Source organism: Staurois parvus, unplaced genomic scaffold, assembly GCF_062004578.1.
Source record: "Staurois parvus isolate SC_StPar_1 unplaced genomic scaffold, SC_StPar_1.0 ptg000056l, whole genome shotgun sequence".
Lineage (NCBI taxonomy): Eukaryota > Metazoa > Chordata > Amphibia > Anura > Ranidae > Staurois > Staurois parvus.
In genome coordinates, this window is record NW_028317852.1 from 935127 (window position 1) to 949462 (window position 14336).

A 14336-nucleotide genomic window follows, 5' to 3' on the forward strand; every position below is an offset into this window, starting at 1 on the left:
TACATAGCAATATTTCTGAATTTGCAGGTGTAGCAATACCTCCTTAAGGGTTGCTTAGTAACTGATTTGGGTTGCAAGCCCAACCTCTGACACCTGTAAAATGGACTCTCATACAAGTAAGGTAACCAATATGAAATTGGAATCAAAAGTAACTTGGTCAAAAAAGAACAAAATTACATTGATATATGCAGTAAACCCACATTTGGTAACTGTGAGCCAAAGTATCAACATTCACCATAAAGCAACAATAACTGTCAGCAGGCCTGATTTCAGAAATAATGCACTGCCTCCAATCTGAGGGGACTGAATCCCCAGTGAGCAGAATACAACTATCAAGAAACATTTAAGCTCATTGTGGGTCCTCAGAAATAGATGTCATGGATTAGATGTGAAGGAAAGAGAATTCTCATATGAAAATCGAACACTGTCACTTTAAGAACACTACAACGCTACAACACTGTGCGCTCGTTGGGGCCCAGTTGGTATGAAGTTCAATTGAGGTGTATAGAATAGTTCCTTTGGATAGTGACACAGAGTTAGTGAAGGAACAAAGGGATAATTAACATTTTTCCTCTTCATAGTAGCGAATTAAGGCAGGGGCCCCTTTAAAGCACTAAACATGGGGCAGGCTTGAAGTGATAATTAACAACAATTGGCATGAATGTCTATAGGCAAAGACAGCTCCCTTAGTACACCAAAAGCAAAAGTTAACAGTAAAGAGAATACTGCTTTGTTGAGGAAGGGAAACTTGTAGTTTCAGTGGACATTGTTGTATCCTGGCCTGCAACTGTATGTTCAGCTTGTACAAGGAACTGCAATGTAGATGTAGCTCAACAATGGCGGCTGCAAGAACTGAAACAACTACATGTAATGTTCACATGTTATGTAGGACGATGGCTAAGGTGGCAAGCTCTCCCACCTGATTAAGTAGTCCGGCAGATCATAGCAGTTGATCTCTCTCTGCAAACGGGGTCAGTCCACAGATTCTACGGCTCAGACTTGACTCCCGTCTGGTCTCCTGCTGTCAGACTGGCCTGCTGGGCAGCGTGGCAGACTGGGTGATCAGTAGGCTCTTTCCGCTCTCTCTCCAACTCTGGCTCCACGGCCTAGTTCACCACTTCAGCCATCAGCACACCTCCTTCTCTTTCAGTCTCTCCACGCACTCTCCTGGCCAATCTTCGTGCTTTGATATATTTATATGCCCCCGCCCACATACTACTTCTCTTGGGAAATGTAGTCCCTGACTGCCCTGATCAACAGGTGAGTCCTGCTATACAGCATACAAGTTCCAGAGGGCTGTTCTGTCCATGTGTGCGACCCTGAATGGCAGACTACAGCCATCTAATATCCATTTTAATGTACTGCAAGAAATTTTAACATTATATTAATTTAAAAAAGTGCTACTTCCAAACGACAGCTTTGTCTGTGTCAGGAACAAGAGTCAAACCAAAGCCAATCTGTGTGTGGGAAGCCAGCTTATGCCTCCAGTGCAATAGAGCCAGGCACCAGATTTAATGGCAGCTATGGAAAATGTGGGGGACAGAAGATGGAGTGCTCAGAAGAAGGACAACTTTATCTGGTTTAGCAAGTGTGGAACCAAATTCATCTAGTGGGATGGCATCCAGATTTTTCCCATTATGTATTTCCAATTTACTGATGCCTAAAGGCCAGTGGATACAGCCACCCGCAGGAAATGTAGCAAATGTAGTTTTTTTTACATGCTTTATCAGAACTCACTATTCTGGTTATCTTTTTGAATAATGTTGTTAAGTCCCAGGTCAGAAGCCACCATCATATTAATTGATGGACTGGTGCTCAATGTGAAGTTCTGGCACATGCATGTATCACATATTAGGGATTTGGCAAGCAGCTTGTGTTGATGCTGCTTTTTAGCCAAGCAAACACTGGGTGTCTATAACTATCTAAAGAAGCCACACACTCTTCCAGCCTGCTGCAGGACATCCTGAAAGCCAGGGTACCTAACCAGGAACAGATGCACAACCTTGTTCAGAGCATGTGCCAGGCAAGGTACAAGTGTGTGAACTTTCCCCATCAAAAGAGGGGCATCAGGCCAGACCTAGCCTGGCAAAAGATAGCATGAGGTCAGCCATCTCTCAGTGTGCCTATCCCTAAAGATTCTCTGCAATCTCTGGCCCAGTGTGGAATCTGTCCCCTAGGCATAACAGCTGCAAAACAGCATGGCATTTTTGCCTGGGTCACTGGATAGGCTTTGAGGTACTTGAAGGAGACAGGTGGTTCTGAGGTTATGATTGAAAAGAGCGGGGGAGAGGTGGCTGAGCTGTCAGCAAGGTGCAGGACAAGGGGCAGCACCACCAGCTCTAGTGGTATGCCCTATCTTGCATATCTGCCACCATCAAATTTTCCCAGTGGCTCATGAAGGAGATGTACCATTCCTGCCTATGCTTGTTGGCCCACATGTCTGTGGTCATGTGGATCCCAACACTGACTTGTAGTTAAGTGATATAGAGACATGCTGGTGGTGCAACCCAGGCTATAAACTGGCAGAAGTGGGTAGACTCTGCCAGCTGAAGTGGGAGCAGATTTAAAGTCATTAGTTTTGCCAAGCTGTAATTGAGATGCTGGGTAAGGGTGTGATTAACGAACATTTTTTTTTTTCCCACTCCAGAAGCTGCAGAAGTAAAATCTGTCTTGCAAAGGATGCTGCTGGAGACAACAGGATGGGGTTAGGAAAATTATGGCAAGAATAAAGTTTACTCTTGGTCTGCTCAGTAGGCAGACCATAATAAGTTAAGGCTCTTAAACCCCTTGTGAGTCTGTCCCCACTATTGCTGGAGGCTGCAGATGTTGCTGCATATACAGGTGGTGAAAATTGTTGAGGGTAGGGAGGGTATAGAGTGAGAAGCAAGGTGAAGTGCGGGAAGAGTCAGGCCAAAGGGTAGGCAGAAGAGGAGTCCCCTTGGGAAAAAATGGAAAGACCTCCAACCTACGCTGCTGAACGGCTTCAGAACTCAAGGAGGAGAGGCACTTTGGTATTTTCACTTTGGGTGCTCAACGCTGAAAACAGGCCTTTTGCTGCCAACTGGTATCATTGAGGTCCTGCTCCCATCAAGTTCTTCTTTGTCATAGTTATGTGTTTCCTCATACATGTGATACCCACATGGGTGGTACCTTCACCACAGCTGATACACTGCAGACAGGGACTGCAGACAACCATCATTTGAAAACAGAGTCCCCCACTGCAGAGCTGTTTCAATTTGCTGCCTATTCAAGTGCTCAGGTATTGGCCTTACACTAACCAAAAATTCTACCAAACACATACCGGAATTCTGCATTTTGAATTTTATGGGACTAATTGGGGATAGAGGGATGGGAATAGATCTGGGGACTATGGGGTTGTGGTTTTGAAGTGTTTTGATGCACTCTGACATTGCAATGTGGTACTATGAAAAAAGAAGCACACAAATGAAACTATGAAACTGATCAACTTGTCCAAACTTGATGGCTTAAGCATTATTTTTATTAAGAGTATAATTCCCTATAGCTTTTAGATCTATTGTAGCTGCTATTCTGACCAACCAATTTATGACTGTTATTGATGGTTAATAAAAGTCAGGTGTCACATCCAAAAACACCTAGAAAAGTTTTTTCTCTATTTATCATGATGAATCTGATTAGGGTGCTCTTGTTGCTATATTAAAGCCAAGCAATAAATGTTAAAAAAAAGTATTACACATGCAGTTGAAATGACTAGGGTTTTTTCAATGTTGCCCTCCAAGGTGCCTAAAAGGGAAGACGCTCTCCCCATTGTGTGATACTGTTAAAAAAATGTTTGCGTGAGTCTGCCATGGTAGAGCCCAACTCTCTATACTCTTTGTTTGATTGATCCTTTGCCTATTATTAGCCTTAAAAATGACAAGAATTTGTTTTTAAGATTCACCACCCCTCTTTGACTTCAGTGGGGTTTGGATTAAGAGAAGTGTAAATAATAAACATACTTATTTTTTCTGCTGCTGCTTCACTATTTCTTTACTACTGCAAGTATTCTTCACTTTCATACTGTGATGTGTGAAATACCTGCTCCTCCCCCCCCCCCATGCTGTGGTTTTTCCTGCTGGCTTCTACTACTATCACAGCACAATCTATTTATGTAATTACATTTTGTGCTTTAAAATGGAAGGCAAAGAGACATGAAAACATAAGTGCAAGATCATTCAAGATCATTTGTCCTCAACTCCTTTCTCCCAGCAGTCATTCAATAGCTTTCCAGCCTACAAGCCTTCAAATCTTCAAATTCCATGTAAAAACTTATCAGGTATTCTGGAAGAAGGGAGCAGGTGAACTGAGCTTCATTACTACTGTGGTGACATATGAGGATGAATTGTTCCACAGTGCCTGCAGCTACAGACGTCAGTGATGGCTTGATTTAAAGCTCTTTTACCGCTTGTTAAGAATATTTAAATACTTAAATATCTATAGCCTAGCAACAGGTTCATGTTAAATAGCTGTTGTGGCTGTTTAGTAAATTAATTTTTATAGCTAAATATTATTGTTGTATGAATTCAGAATTTATGTGAAAGGAAAATAGAAGGAACAGATCACATTATTCAATTTACTGGACTATATATTATTTTAAGCCCAAATAAAAATACATTATATTATTATTTATTATAATAATCACCTTTGTCATCGTCACAGTTCATACTTAACACAGGTTACATAATCATATTTCGTGGAGCAACATATCTTTCTCTATGTTAAACAAAATTACATGGCACTTGTGGGAACATTTACCATCAATAGAAGCACTATTGTGTGCTTTCTACTGTACATGAACTACATACTTTTTGAAAAAGTACAGATATTTTGTTAAAAAAACATTTTTACTCAAAAACTTACTTTTTTAACATAATCTCTAATGTCTCCTTTTCCTGTCTGGCTTCTTTGATTTGACTTGTCACCTTTGCCAGGAATTCTTCAAGATTCTCCAGTAAACGGGGCTCCTCAAGACTCAACTTGGTCCACAGTTTCCAGATTTCTGTCTCACTATTCAAAAAGAAATATATTTTTGATTTTGCTAATTTGTGATAAATCTTCTCACTGAAGTATGTACATTTTTAAAAGAAACTATTAGATGAGCAAGAATATAGTATATAGTATATCCTGTCTGTGTTCCTTTGGGAAGATTATTTCATCACTTCTCTGAATCTTATGCGCATATTGGTGTCAGTAAATCTCTTTGCTCTCACTGACTCACTGCAGACACTGTGAAGCAATTCAGTCTCAATATTCACAGAAGTGATGAATTATTTCTGGACATTCTCAGCAATTCATGCTCCCCCACTCTCGGCAGTGACACAGCAGCATTTTCAGCCTTCTATTCTTTAATGTAAGCACATAGCACATGCTCTGGGAGGGGGAGAAGAATAAGCTGAGCTCTATATTTTCTGCTACACTGCATGAAATTAATTCTGGTATAAAATGTTGCCACATAAAGATTTTGTGTTGGGATAGAAGAGTTTAACACAAAGAGGGGTGCATTAAGAAAAAGTATCCAAAATACATTCTGTCTGAATTGGTGCATTGCCCTAGCAACCAATTAGAAAAATTAAAATTGAAATTCTGATTGGCTGCCCTAGGCTGTACCAATAGAAACAAAGTTAAGACAAAGCTTGACACTACTTAATAAGTCTCCATAATGTTTTTTGACCAGTTGGGACTGTCTCCATAATGTTTCCACTTGATTATGATACATTAGCATAACAACATTCCTCTGGTGCTTTTATAAACTAATATTACATTTTCCTAAGCCATACTGTATTTATTCAAGTAGACAACCATAGGATAGCATTGTTTTTTTGCCTATTGAACTGACACTGATAAATTTAGTTTTTCCTCCTCTAATTATGAATCTTTGTACTTCAATTTTGAATATAAATGGAAATATGCGGAAAAAAAATCTCCCAATGATATATACTCTTGCAGATTTTGGAAAAATAAAAATATATAAATAAATGTATGACTATTTATACATACTGTATGTACTGTATATATTATCCAAAGAAGATACAAAAGAGGTGATTAGCACTACAAATAAAATAAATAATGCTTCATACTCTTCAAAAATGTTGTTTGCCCCTAGTTGTTCCATGAAAGACTTAAATTGCTTCCTTTCTTCTACATCTGCTTCCTCCAGTGATGGGAAAGTAGAAAACTCTGTAATCCTCTTTGTAGATTTTCTTTTTCTTTTTTGATTCCATTGACTTCTGCCTAAATGTATGTAGTTTTCTGAAATAAGAAGACAGATTGCAGGCACATTGTAATGCCGTCAATTAATTATTTGAAGACGTCACAATAAATAAAACTACCAGCATCCTTTTATGATGTCATAGATCCATGACTGATAACACTTTCATATCAATTTGTCATCATAAATCTTGAAAACTGCTTGTGTGTCATAACTTCAAAAAGATTCAATAGATAGAGAGAAGATATTAAACAGGCACTGCAGTAAAGAAAGGAAAGCATTAAATTATTCTAGGAATTTTTATAAATACTTATACTCCACATTGCACAGAGAGAGAGAGAGACTGCACATTGCCTGCACAGAGAGAGACTGATCTGCATTGCCCAGTCACATAGAGAGACCGCTGATTACCCCCTACAGTGAGAGAGAGACTGCTATCCAATCTACCATAACCATATCTCTAAAAAATAAAACCACCAAAAAGAACACCTCTGGACTGCTTACTGAGCCAAAGAGCTACTGTTCATGTTCCCAACTACAGGAAAATACTCCAGGGACCCATCTAACTGCTGGCTTCCACTGGGGGTACCACTACATAACATTACAGCCTGACAGGAATATGCACATTCCACAGCCACAATGCTGTCATTGGCATTTTTAACTTGGGCTGCAGAGTATGACAGGCAGCACCACCAAACAAACTCATGCATTTTGATCAATGGGGTAACACTACAACTGCAAGCCAAACGCTTATCTTGCTGTTAGGGCGCGGTCCCACAACATAAAATTGCAATAAAAAAATATGATGGATCGTTTTTCAGAGAGTGGTAAGCTTACTGCCTGTCTGAAAGAATCCTAACTCATTTAACCACTTGCCATCCCCCTATAGCAGATATATTGCTACAGGGTAGCAGGAGTGCACGGAAACACGTACTGTATATACATGATTTTGCATTTCCGGGTAGGGGGCGCGCGCCCTACCCGTGCCGACATTCGCGGCGGTGGCTGTCTATCACCGGGTCCGGGCCGCTGCTAGGTGATTTCCAACGATCTCCAACAGGGAGGAGAACTGTTTTGTTTACTGACAGTTCTCCTCCCCGTCAGCTCGGGCGCACTGCTTTGGATGGCTGTGCAGTGAGCTTACAGTGAAGAACACTGACACAGCCCCCTAGTAAAACACTCCCTGCACACAGTTAGCCCTTTGATCACCTCTCATGTTAACCACTTCCTGCCCAGCGCCATTAGTACAGTGTCAGTGCTTTTTTTTACTACTGGTCACTGTATTGGTGTCACTGGGGATGTCAGTGACACCAAGTCAGTTCCCTCCAGTGTCAGAATGTCCACCGCTATAAAATCGCTGATCGCTGCCATTACCAGTAAGAAAAAAAAAAATTCCAGTATCTATACCACCATTTATAAACACTATGACTTTCATGTACACCAATGAATTTACACATATTGGGATTTTGTCGCAGAATACATATTGGCCTAAATTTATGACAAAATTAGATTTTTTACATTTTTTTACTGGACATATACTGGACAATAGCAAAAAGTCAAAAATATTGTTTTTTTTCTCAAAATTGTCGGTCTTTTTTTTATAGCACAAAAAATAAAAATCACACAGGCGATCAAATACCACCGAAAGAAAGCTCAATTCATGGAAAGAAAAGGACGTACATTTAATTTGGGTGCAGCGTTGCATGACCGCATAATTAAAATAATGCAGCGCCATATCGCAACAAATGGCCTGGTCAGGAAGGGGGGAAATCCTCTGGAGGGCAAGTGGTTAAACAAAGGAAGGTTTGGCTAGAGTTTCTTTGTTAATTCATATGCATTTGGATCATTAAAAATCGTGACTAAGCATATTTACTAAGCATATGATAACGTTTATTTTAAAATAGTTATTTTAGCACAGCTGCTTAGTGGTTAGAGATCTTGCACTTCCTTAACACGATTTGGGGTTCAACTCCCACCCTGTACATTTTCATCATGGAGCTTCTATGTTCTCTCTTTGATTGTGTTTCCTACAAGATTCTTTGGTTTCCTCCCATGAGTCAAAAACATGCCGTTTAGCTAATTACAAAAAAAAAGGCTCTCTGACACTGAATAAAAAAGTCTGATTTACATTATCATAGGAGAAGCTGTGATGTAATCACAACAGATCAGGGGTGGACAGACAACTCATGGGGCCCACGGGCAATAGGGGATCATGGGGCCACTGTGTCCTCGCCCACACCCAAAAAAGCGTATGAAAAAGCCAATAAAAGGTACCAGGGGCATCTCATGAGGCCCCCTACTGACCCCAGGCCCTCGGGCAGTATCCAAGTGCTCGAATGGTCAGTAAGCCCCTGCAACAGATGTATGGAGACATGGAGGTTCATTTACTAAAGACAAATAGACTGTGCACTTTGCAAAGTGCAGTGGCATTCTGCAAGTGCAGTTGCGTTAGAGCTTAGTAAATGAGCAGAAGACTTAAATCATCCAATCACGTGCAAGCAAAAATGCTGTTTTTTTTTCCTTGCACGTGATTAGGTATTCTTTGCAAAGTGATGCTTTACCTCATTTTCTAAGCTCTGGAGCAACTGCTCTTGCAGAGTGCAACTGCATTTGCAAAGTGCACAGTCTATTTGTTTACAGTAAATCAACTCCATAGTGTATTGGCTTCTTACAAGGACACTATGACAAACATCAGTAATCTGTTCAGATCTAAGAACCCGAAATAAAGTTTGTTTAAATTATGGCGATGTAGACAGTTAATCTGGGATATTTTTAAATTTCTCAACAAATCTGGAGTTTCCTTTTAAAATCCTGAAGAGTCTCTTTTCCTCTGATGCTTTCATTCGCAATATATTTTACGTTTCTGGCATTAACAACAGAACAACAGAGTTGAGAAGAATTCCTAAAATCACTTTGCTCATTTCCCTTGTTATTATGCATCACTTAACATCTAAGCTAATACACAAGATAGGGACAATAGGAAAAAAACTGTAATCCGGTAGATGAAAGCATCCTTTGTGCTCTCACTTTTAACAACATGATTGATGTCCACAGAATAGAACTCTGCTTTAAACTCTACAGTAACGAGAAAATGTTTTTCAAAAAATCTTCACTGATGAATGAAGTTTATAGGGGAATATTATTATGTCATATAATGCATGGTACAATTCACATTAACACTTAAAGTGTTACTAAACCCAGGACCCTGCATTCACTATACCTGGTCTCCCACAGTACACACAAAATGGAAATGTAATTATTGTAGTAAATATAAACTGCTAAATACCTTTTCTCATCAGCAGTAGATATTAGTCTTGTGACTTCTATCAGTGTCCATCTGAACACTGGTTAAAGCTTGTAGGAGGAGTTTTCATTCTCCCCTGACTGTCCTAGGAGGAGTTTTCATCCTCCCCTGACTGTCCTAGGAGTCTGCTTTACTCCTGACCCTCTGTCTGGACAATGCTGATTGGCCCTGTGCTGATCACATGCCCCCTCCCAAGAAAAAGAAAATCTCTAGATATACACACTAAACTGAGCTTATGCAAAGTGTCTCCTAGAGCTGTGCTATCAGCAGATGGATTGGGGACAGTAGAAGAAGGGGGTCAGAGAAGACAGGATCAAACAGCCTTTTTACACAATGTGGAGGATTAGCCCCTCAGGGTCCACAGTGAGTATAACAAGCATTCTTTACTGAATGGGCAGCACAGTGGCTAAATGTTTAGCACTTCCGCCTGGCAGGATCATTGGTTTGAATCCCAACCATAGCACCACCTGCCTTGAGTTTGCATGTTCTCCCTGTGCCTGCGTGGGTTTCCTCCGGTTACTCCAGTTTCCTCCCACACTTCAAAGACACGCTGGTAAGTTAATTGGATCCTGTCTAAGTTGGCCCTAGTATGTGTATGTATGAATGTAAGTTAGGGACCTTAGATTGTATACCCCTTGAGGCTTAGGGACTGATGTGAATGTACAAATATATATGGAAAAGCGCTGCATAAATTGACAACACTATATAAATACCTAAAATAAATAAATGAAATACATAATATAGACTAATTTTACTGTTGTGGGTTTAGTAACACATATATTACCATGGAAAAAGTTTAATTAACATTTTATAAAGTTCTGAGAATCTAATTGTTAAATTCACCTTTGCATTTGGTGAAAAAGCAGATTTTGTTTATTAGGCTGTTTTCACTTGCTATTAAGTGGCAAAAAACTGATATTGAGAGTTATGCCCCCCCCCCCCCCCTCTCCACTACTACCAACTCCCTGGACCACTTACTCATTCACCATCTTTTAAACATAAGGCATGATATCCTCACCCCCAATCACCACCCCATACTTCTCTACTTTCCTATCCACTGCCAAAGCTTTCAAAATCGAAGAATAAGTTGCCTTCCTAAAAAAGTGCCACCCTCCTCTACCCCACCTTTCAAGGACTGCAGGAATGGCAATCGGAAGGTCAGGCACTAGACCATATGTTGTGGAGGGGGGGGGATGATTTATAAGTACTAGGTATGGCACCAGTGGCATCAGGAGAGCATTAGTAAGGTTAATACAACATGCATTCTGTGCCCTCTGCAAGGTGAACTTATTACTTAACTAGCATGGGCTACCACAGGTTTACTTAAACCTTAACCCCTTCATGCATAAGGGTAAAACAAATCTAAATGCCTAAGAACAATTTTGCAACTTTGACACGTGTTAGTAAAATCATACATATCATCACATATACTTTGTACATTTGTGTTTTTTTCAGGACAAATTGGGCTTTCATTTGGTGGTAAATGGATATCTCCTGTTTTTTTTTTATTATCAAAAGAAAACTGACCAAAAACATATTTTTTTGTTTAGCTGTGTTTCTTGTTACTACCATAACCTACTACCAAAGAGCAACCCAAAATACATTTTCCAGCTCTTGACGATCGCAGTGATACCATACATGTGTATGTTATTTGTTGTTTGTACCCACAGTACAGCCTAGAAACAATAGTGCACATGTTTTTTGGGGCTTTTTTTTACATAAAACACACTGACACTAACTGACACTGATGCCAATTTAAAAAAATTAAAAAATCCTGAACTTTGACCTTGACCCAAACACTAACCCTGGCACTGAACTAGATCAAACCTTGGTCTAGGTATTTTTTCTTTATTTTTTAATATTTATCTTTTTTTTTAACAAACAGTTTTTTGGGGTTTTTTTTCCTCTATGCAAGGAGAGAGATATGTAATGTGAAAAAAAAAAAAAGAAACAAGGGGGGCAGGCTGTACAGTGACTGATCACTGTGATAGCCAATCAGAGGCTATCACAGCGATCATGTGACCTGGAATCAGGACCCGGGGCTCTCAGTGGCACCCCGGTCTTTGCACTGGGAGCTCTCTGTGCGACACGCTCCCAGCACAAAGACATGTACGCAAATATGCATCCCCACAGAAAAAAAGCCCAGTTCTATGAGGCCGCATGTTTGTGTGACATCGGTGTGAAGGGGTTAAAATGACAGCAATTTCATTTTTGTTCTTTCATGCCCCATACTTGGTTTCCTCCCAAGGCCAAACCCTGGAAGGAATACATGGGCACACCCATCCACATTGGGTGAGTGATCATGACTGTAAAACAAGACACTCTGGGGAACACGAGGGTTGTACATCATCCACAAAATGATTGCATGGCTTTTCATTTGCTTCTTTATGCATCAATCTCTGTATCAAAATACTTTGACACAATGTACAGCTTCCACATATATTATGTTCAAAGAGACACTGTCACCAGACCAATAATTTCTTTCAATAATATGTTATGTGCAGTAGGCTCCTTGCACTCGGGCGTCATAATTTACTGATGTTTACTCAGGGACTTGTGATGCCCGGGTGCAAGGGGCCAAAAACTCTGTGTAAAGACCTGAGTATTGTTGAGTATAGGCAGGTAAAGGTGTGTGGGTGTATACATGAGTAAAATTCTTCTTCATTGCCAGTATTGTAATATACTCATGTAGGACTCATGTACACGGAACTTTTGGAAAACTCTTCTGAATGATGGAAACTGACTGCTGGAAAACGTAGGTTAAAAAACATCAGTTTATAATACTGATGTATAACCTCAGGAGACCTTCCCAAATGCCCAGAATGCACTGCAAAATAGTAAATTCACTAAAAAAGGCTACTAAAATATCACATGAGTTATTTTATCAAGTCATGCGGTATTTTAGTAGTGAAAAGCATGCATTATGTTTCAGCTGTCAGCGGGATTCCCACTGACTGCTGAATGTAAAAGAAAGAATTGCCGGCAATTTAAAAATAATAAAAAAGCGGCGTGGGGTCCCCCCCCTCCCATCCATACCAAGCCCTTCAGGTCTGGTATGGATTTTGAGGGGAAGCCCCACACCAAAATTAAAAAAAGAAATGGGGTGGGGTTCCTCCCAAAATCTATACCAGACCCTTATCCCAGCATGCGATTTCCCCCCCTCCTGAACCATACCAGGCCACATGCCCATTACCATGGAAATTGTTAAAGATGATTTATCCCTCACATTGAAAATATATTTTCTCACTTCCTGTTTGAGTCTACAGTACAGGAATTGAAGGGACATTACCTAATAAGACACACATGGCAAAAAAAAAATAAACAAAAAAAAAATAAACAAATAACCCTGACAGAAGTTTTAACCTTCCCGTACTCTATCTACAATAGAAATATATGGCTTTAGATATACAGTACATTAAGTGACACTCTATAGCACGGGTGTCAAACTGACGGCCCTACAGCTGTTGCCAAACTACAAGTCCCATGAGGCATTGCAAGTCTGACAGTTACAAGCATGAGTCCCAAAGGCAGAGGCATGGGGGGACACCCCTGCAGTATAGTATACCCATTGCTTTCTCCTGCTTAGGTAGCGAGGTGAGGGGCAGAGGAGCTGGGCCAGCACATAGAGTAATTATGAAGAAGAGAAGGCTATGATGTGGCGGAAAGGAGGGGGAACTGTAGATGTACTAGAGAAGTAACTCTTTCATCAGTGCTGGAATTCCTTAGCAAGTTCAAGGGCACATGGAAAGGAAAAACACTGCAAGTAAGCGTTTAAAATGCTTTTCTGTGCTTTTATTCTGGTCCTAATGCTGGCTTGTGCTCCAGTGTGGCTATATTTGCTGCTGGAGGAAGACACAGCCTGTCATATTTATTTATTTCAGGTACCTATATAGTGCTGTCAATTTGCGCAGCGCTTTACATATATATTATACATTCACATCAGTCCCTAACCCTCAAGGGGCGTACAATCTAAGGTGCCTAACTTACATTCATACGTACACATACTAGGGCCAATTTAGACAGGAGCCAATTAACCTACCAGCATGTCTTTGGAGCGTGAGAGGAAACCGGAGTACACCCATGCAGGCACAGGGAGAAAATGCAAACTCCAGGCAGGTGGTGCCATGGTTGAGATTTGAACCAACGACCCTCGTACTGCTGGGTGGAAGTGCTAACCATTTAGCCACTGTGCTGCCCAATATGGACTTAATCTACATTCTGACAAAGTCCAGCTTTTTTCCACCTATCCTGCAGAGCTATTTTAAGGATATATCTCATCCATCCATCCACTTGCTGTCCACCGAGGCTTGCCAGCGAATAAGGACTGATGATATGCTCATTTACTCTCATCCTTGTGGGTGCATTTTAACCTTTCCCTTTACTTGTTTTTAATTAACCACTTGCCCTCCAGAGGATTTACCCCCCTTCCTGACCAGGCCATTTTTTGCGGTACAGCGCTGCTTTACTTTAACTGATAATTGCGCGGTCATGCAATGCTGCACCCAAATTCAATTTACGTCCTTTTTCCCCACAAATTGAGCTTTCTTTTGGCGGTATTTAATCGCCTGCGTGTTTTCGGGGGTTTTTGAGTTATTAAAAAAAGACAATTTTGAGAAAAAAACTATATTTTTGACTTTTTGCTATTAAACATTTCCAGCAAAACAAATTAATAAATCAAATTTCATCATAAATTTAGGCCAAAATGTATTCTGCTACATGTCTTAGCTAAAAAAAAAAATTGAAATACATGTAGATTAATTGGTTTACGTGAAAGTTATAGCGTTTACAAATGGCAGTATATATACT

General features: G+C 40.3%; 1 protein-coding gene across 3 annotated transcripts in view; it reads right to left on the reverse strand.

Moving 5' to 3' along the window:
- LOC149469951 (EF-hand calcium-binding domain-containing protein 4B-like) overlaps positions 1 to 14336 on the reverse strand; it is a 133764-nt gene that overhangs the window by 96687 nt on the left and 22741 nt on the right. For all 3 annotated transcript variants that reach the window (XM_089668176.1, XM_089668174.1, XM_089668165.1), the window contains exons 4-5: positions 6096 to 6267; positions 4879 to 5025 (exon numbers count right to left, since the gene is read on the reverse strand). In XM_089668176.1, coding sequence (XP_089524302.1) covers positions 4879 to 5025; positions 6096 to 6267 — 319 coding nt within the window. The remainder of the gene's footprint in view (positions 1 to 4878; positions 5026 to 6095; positions 6268 to 14336) is intronic.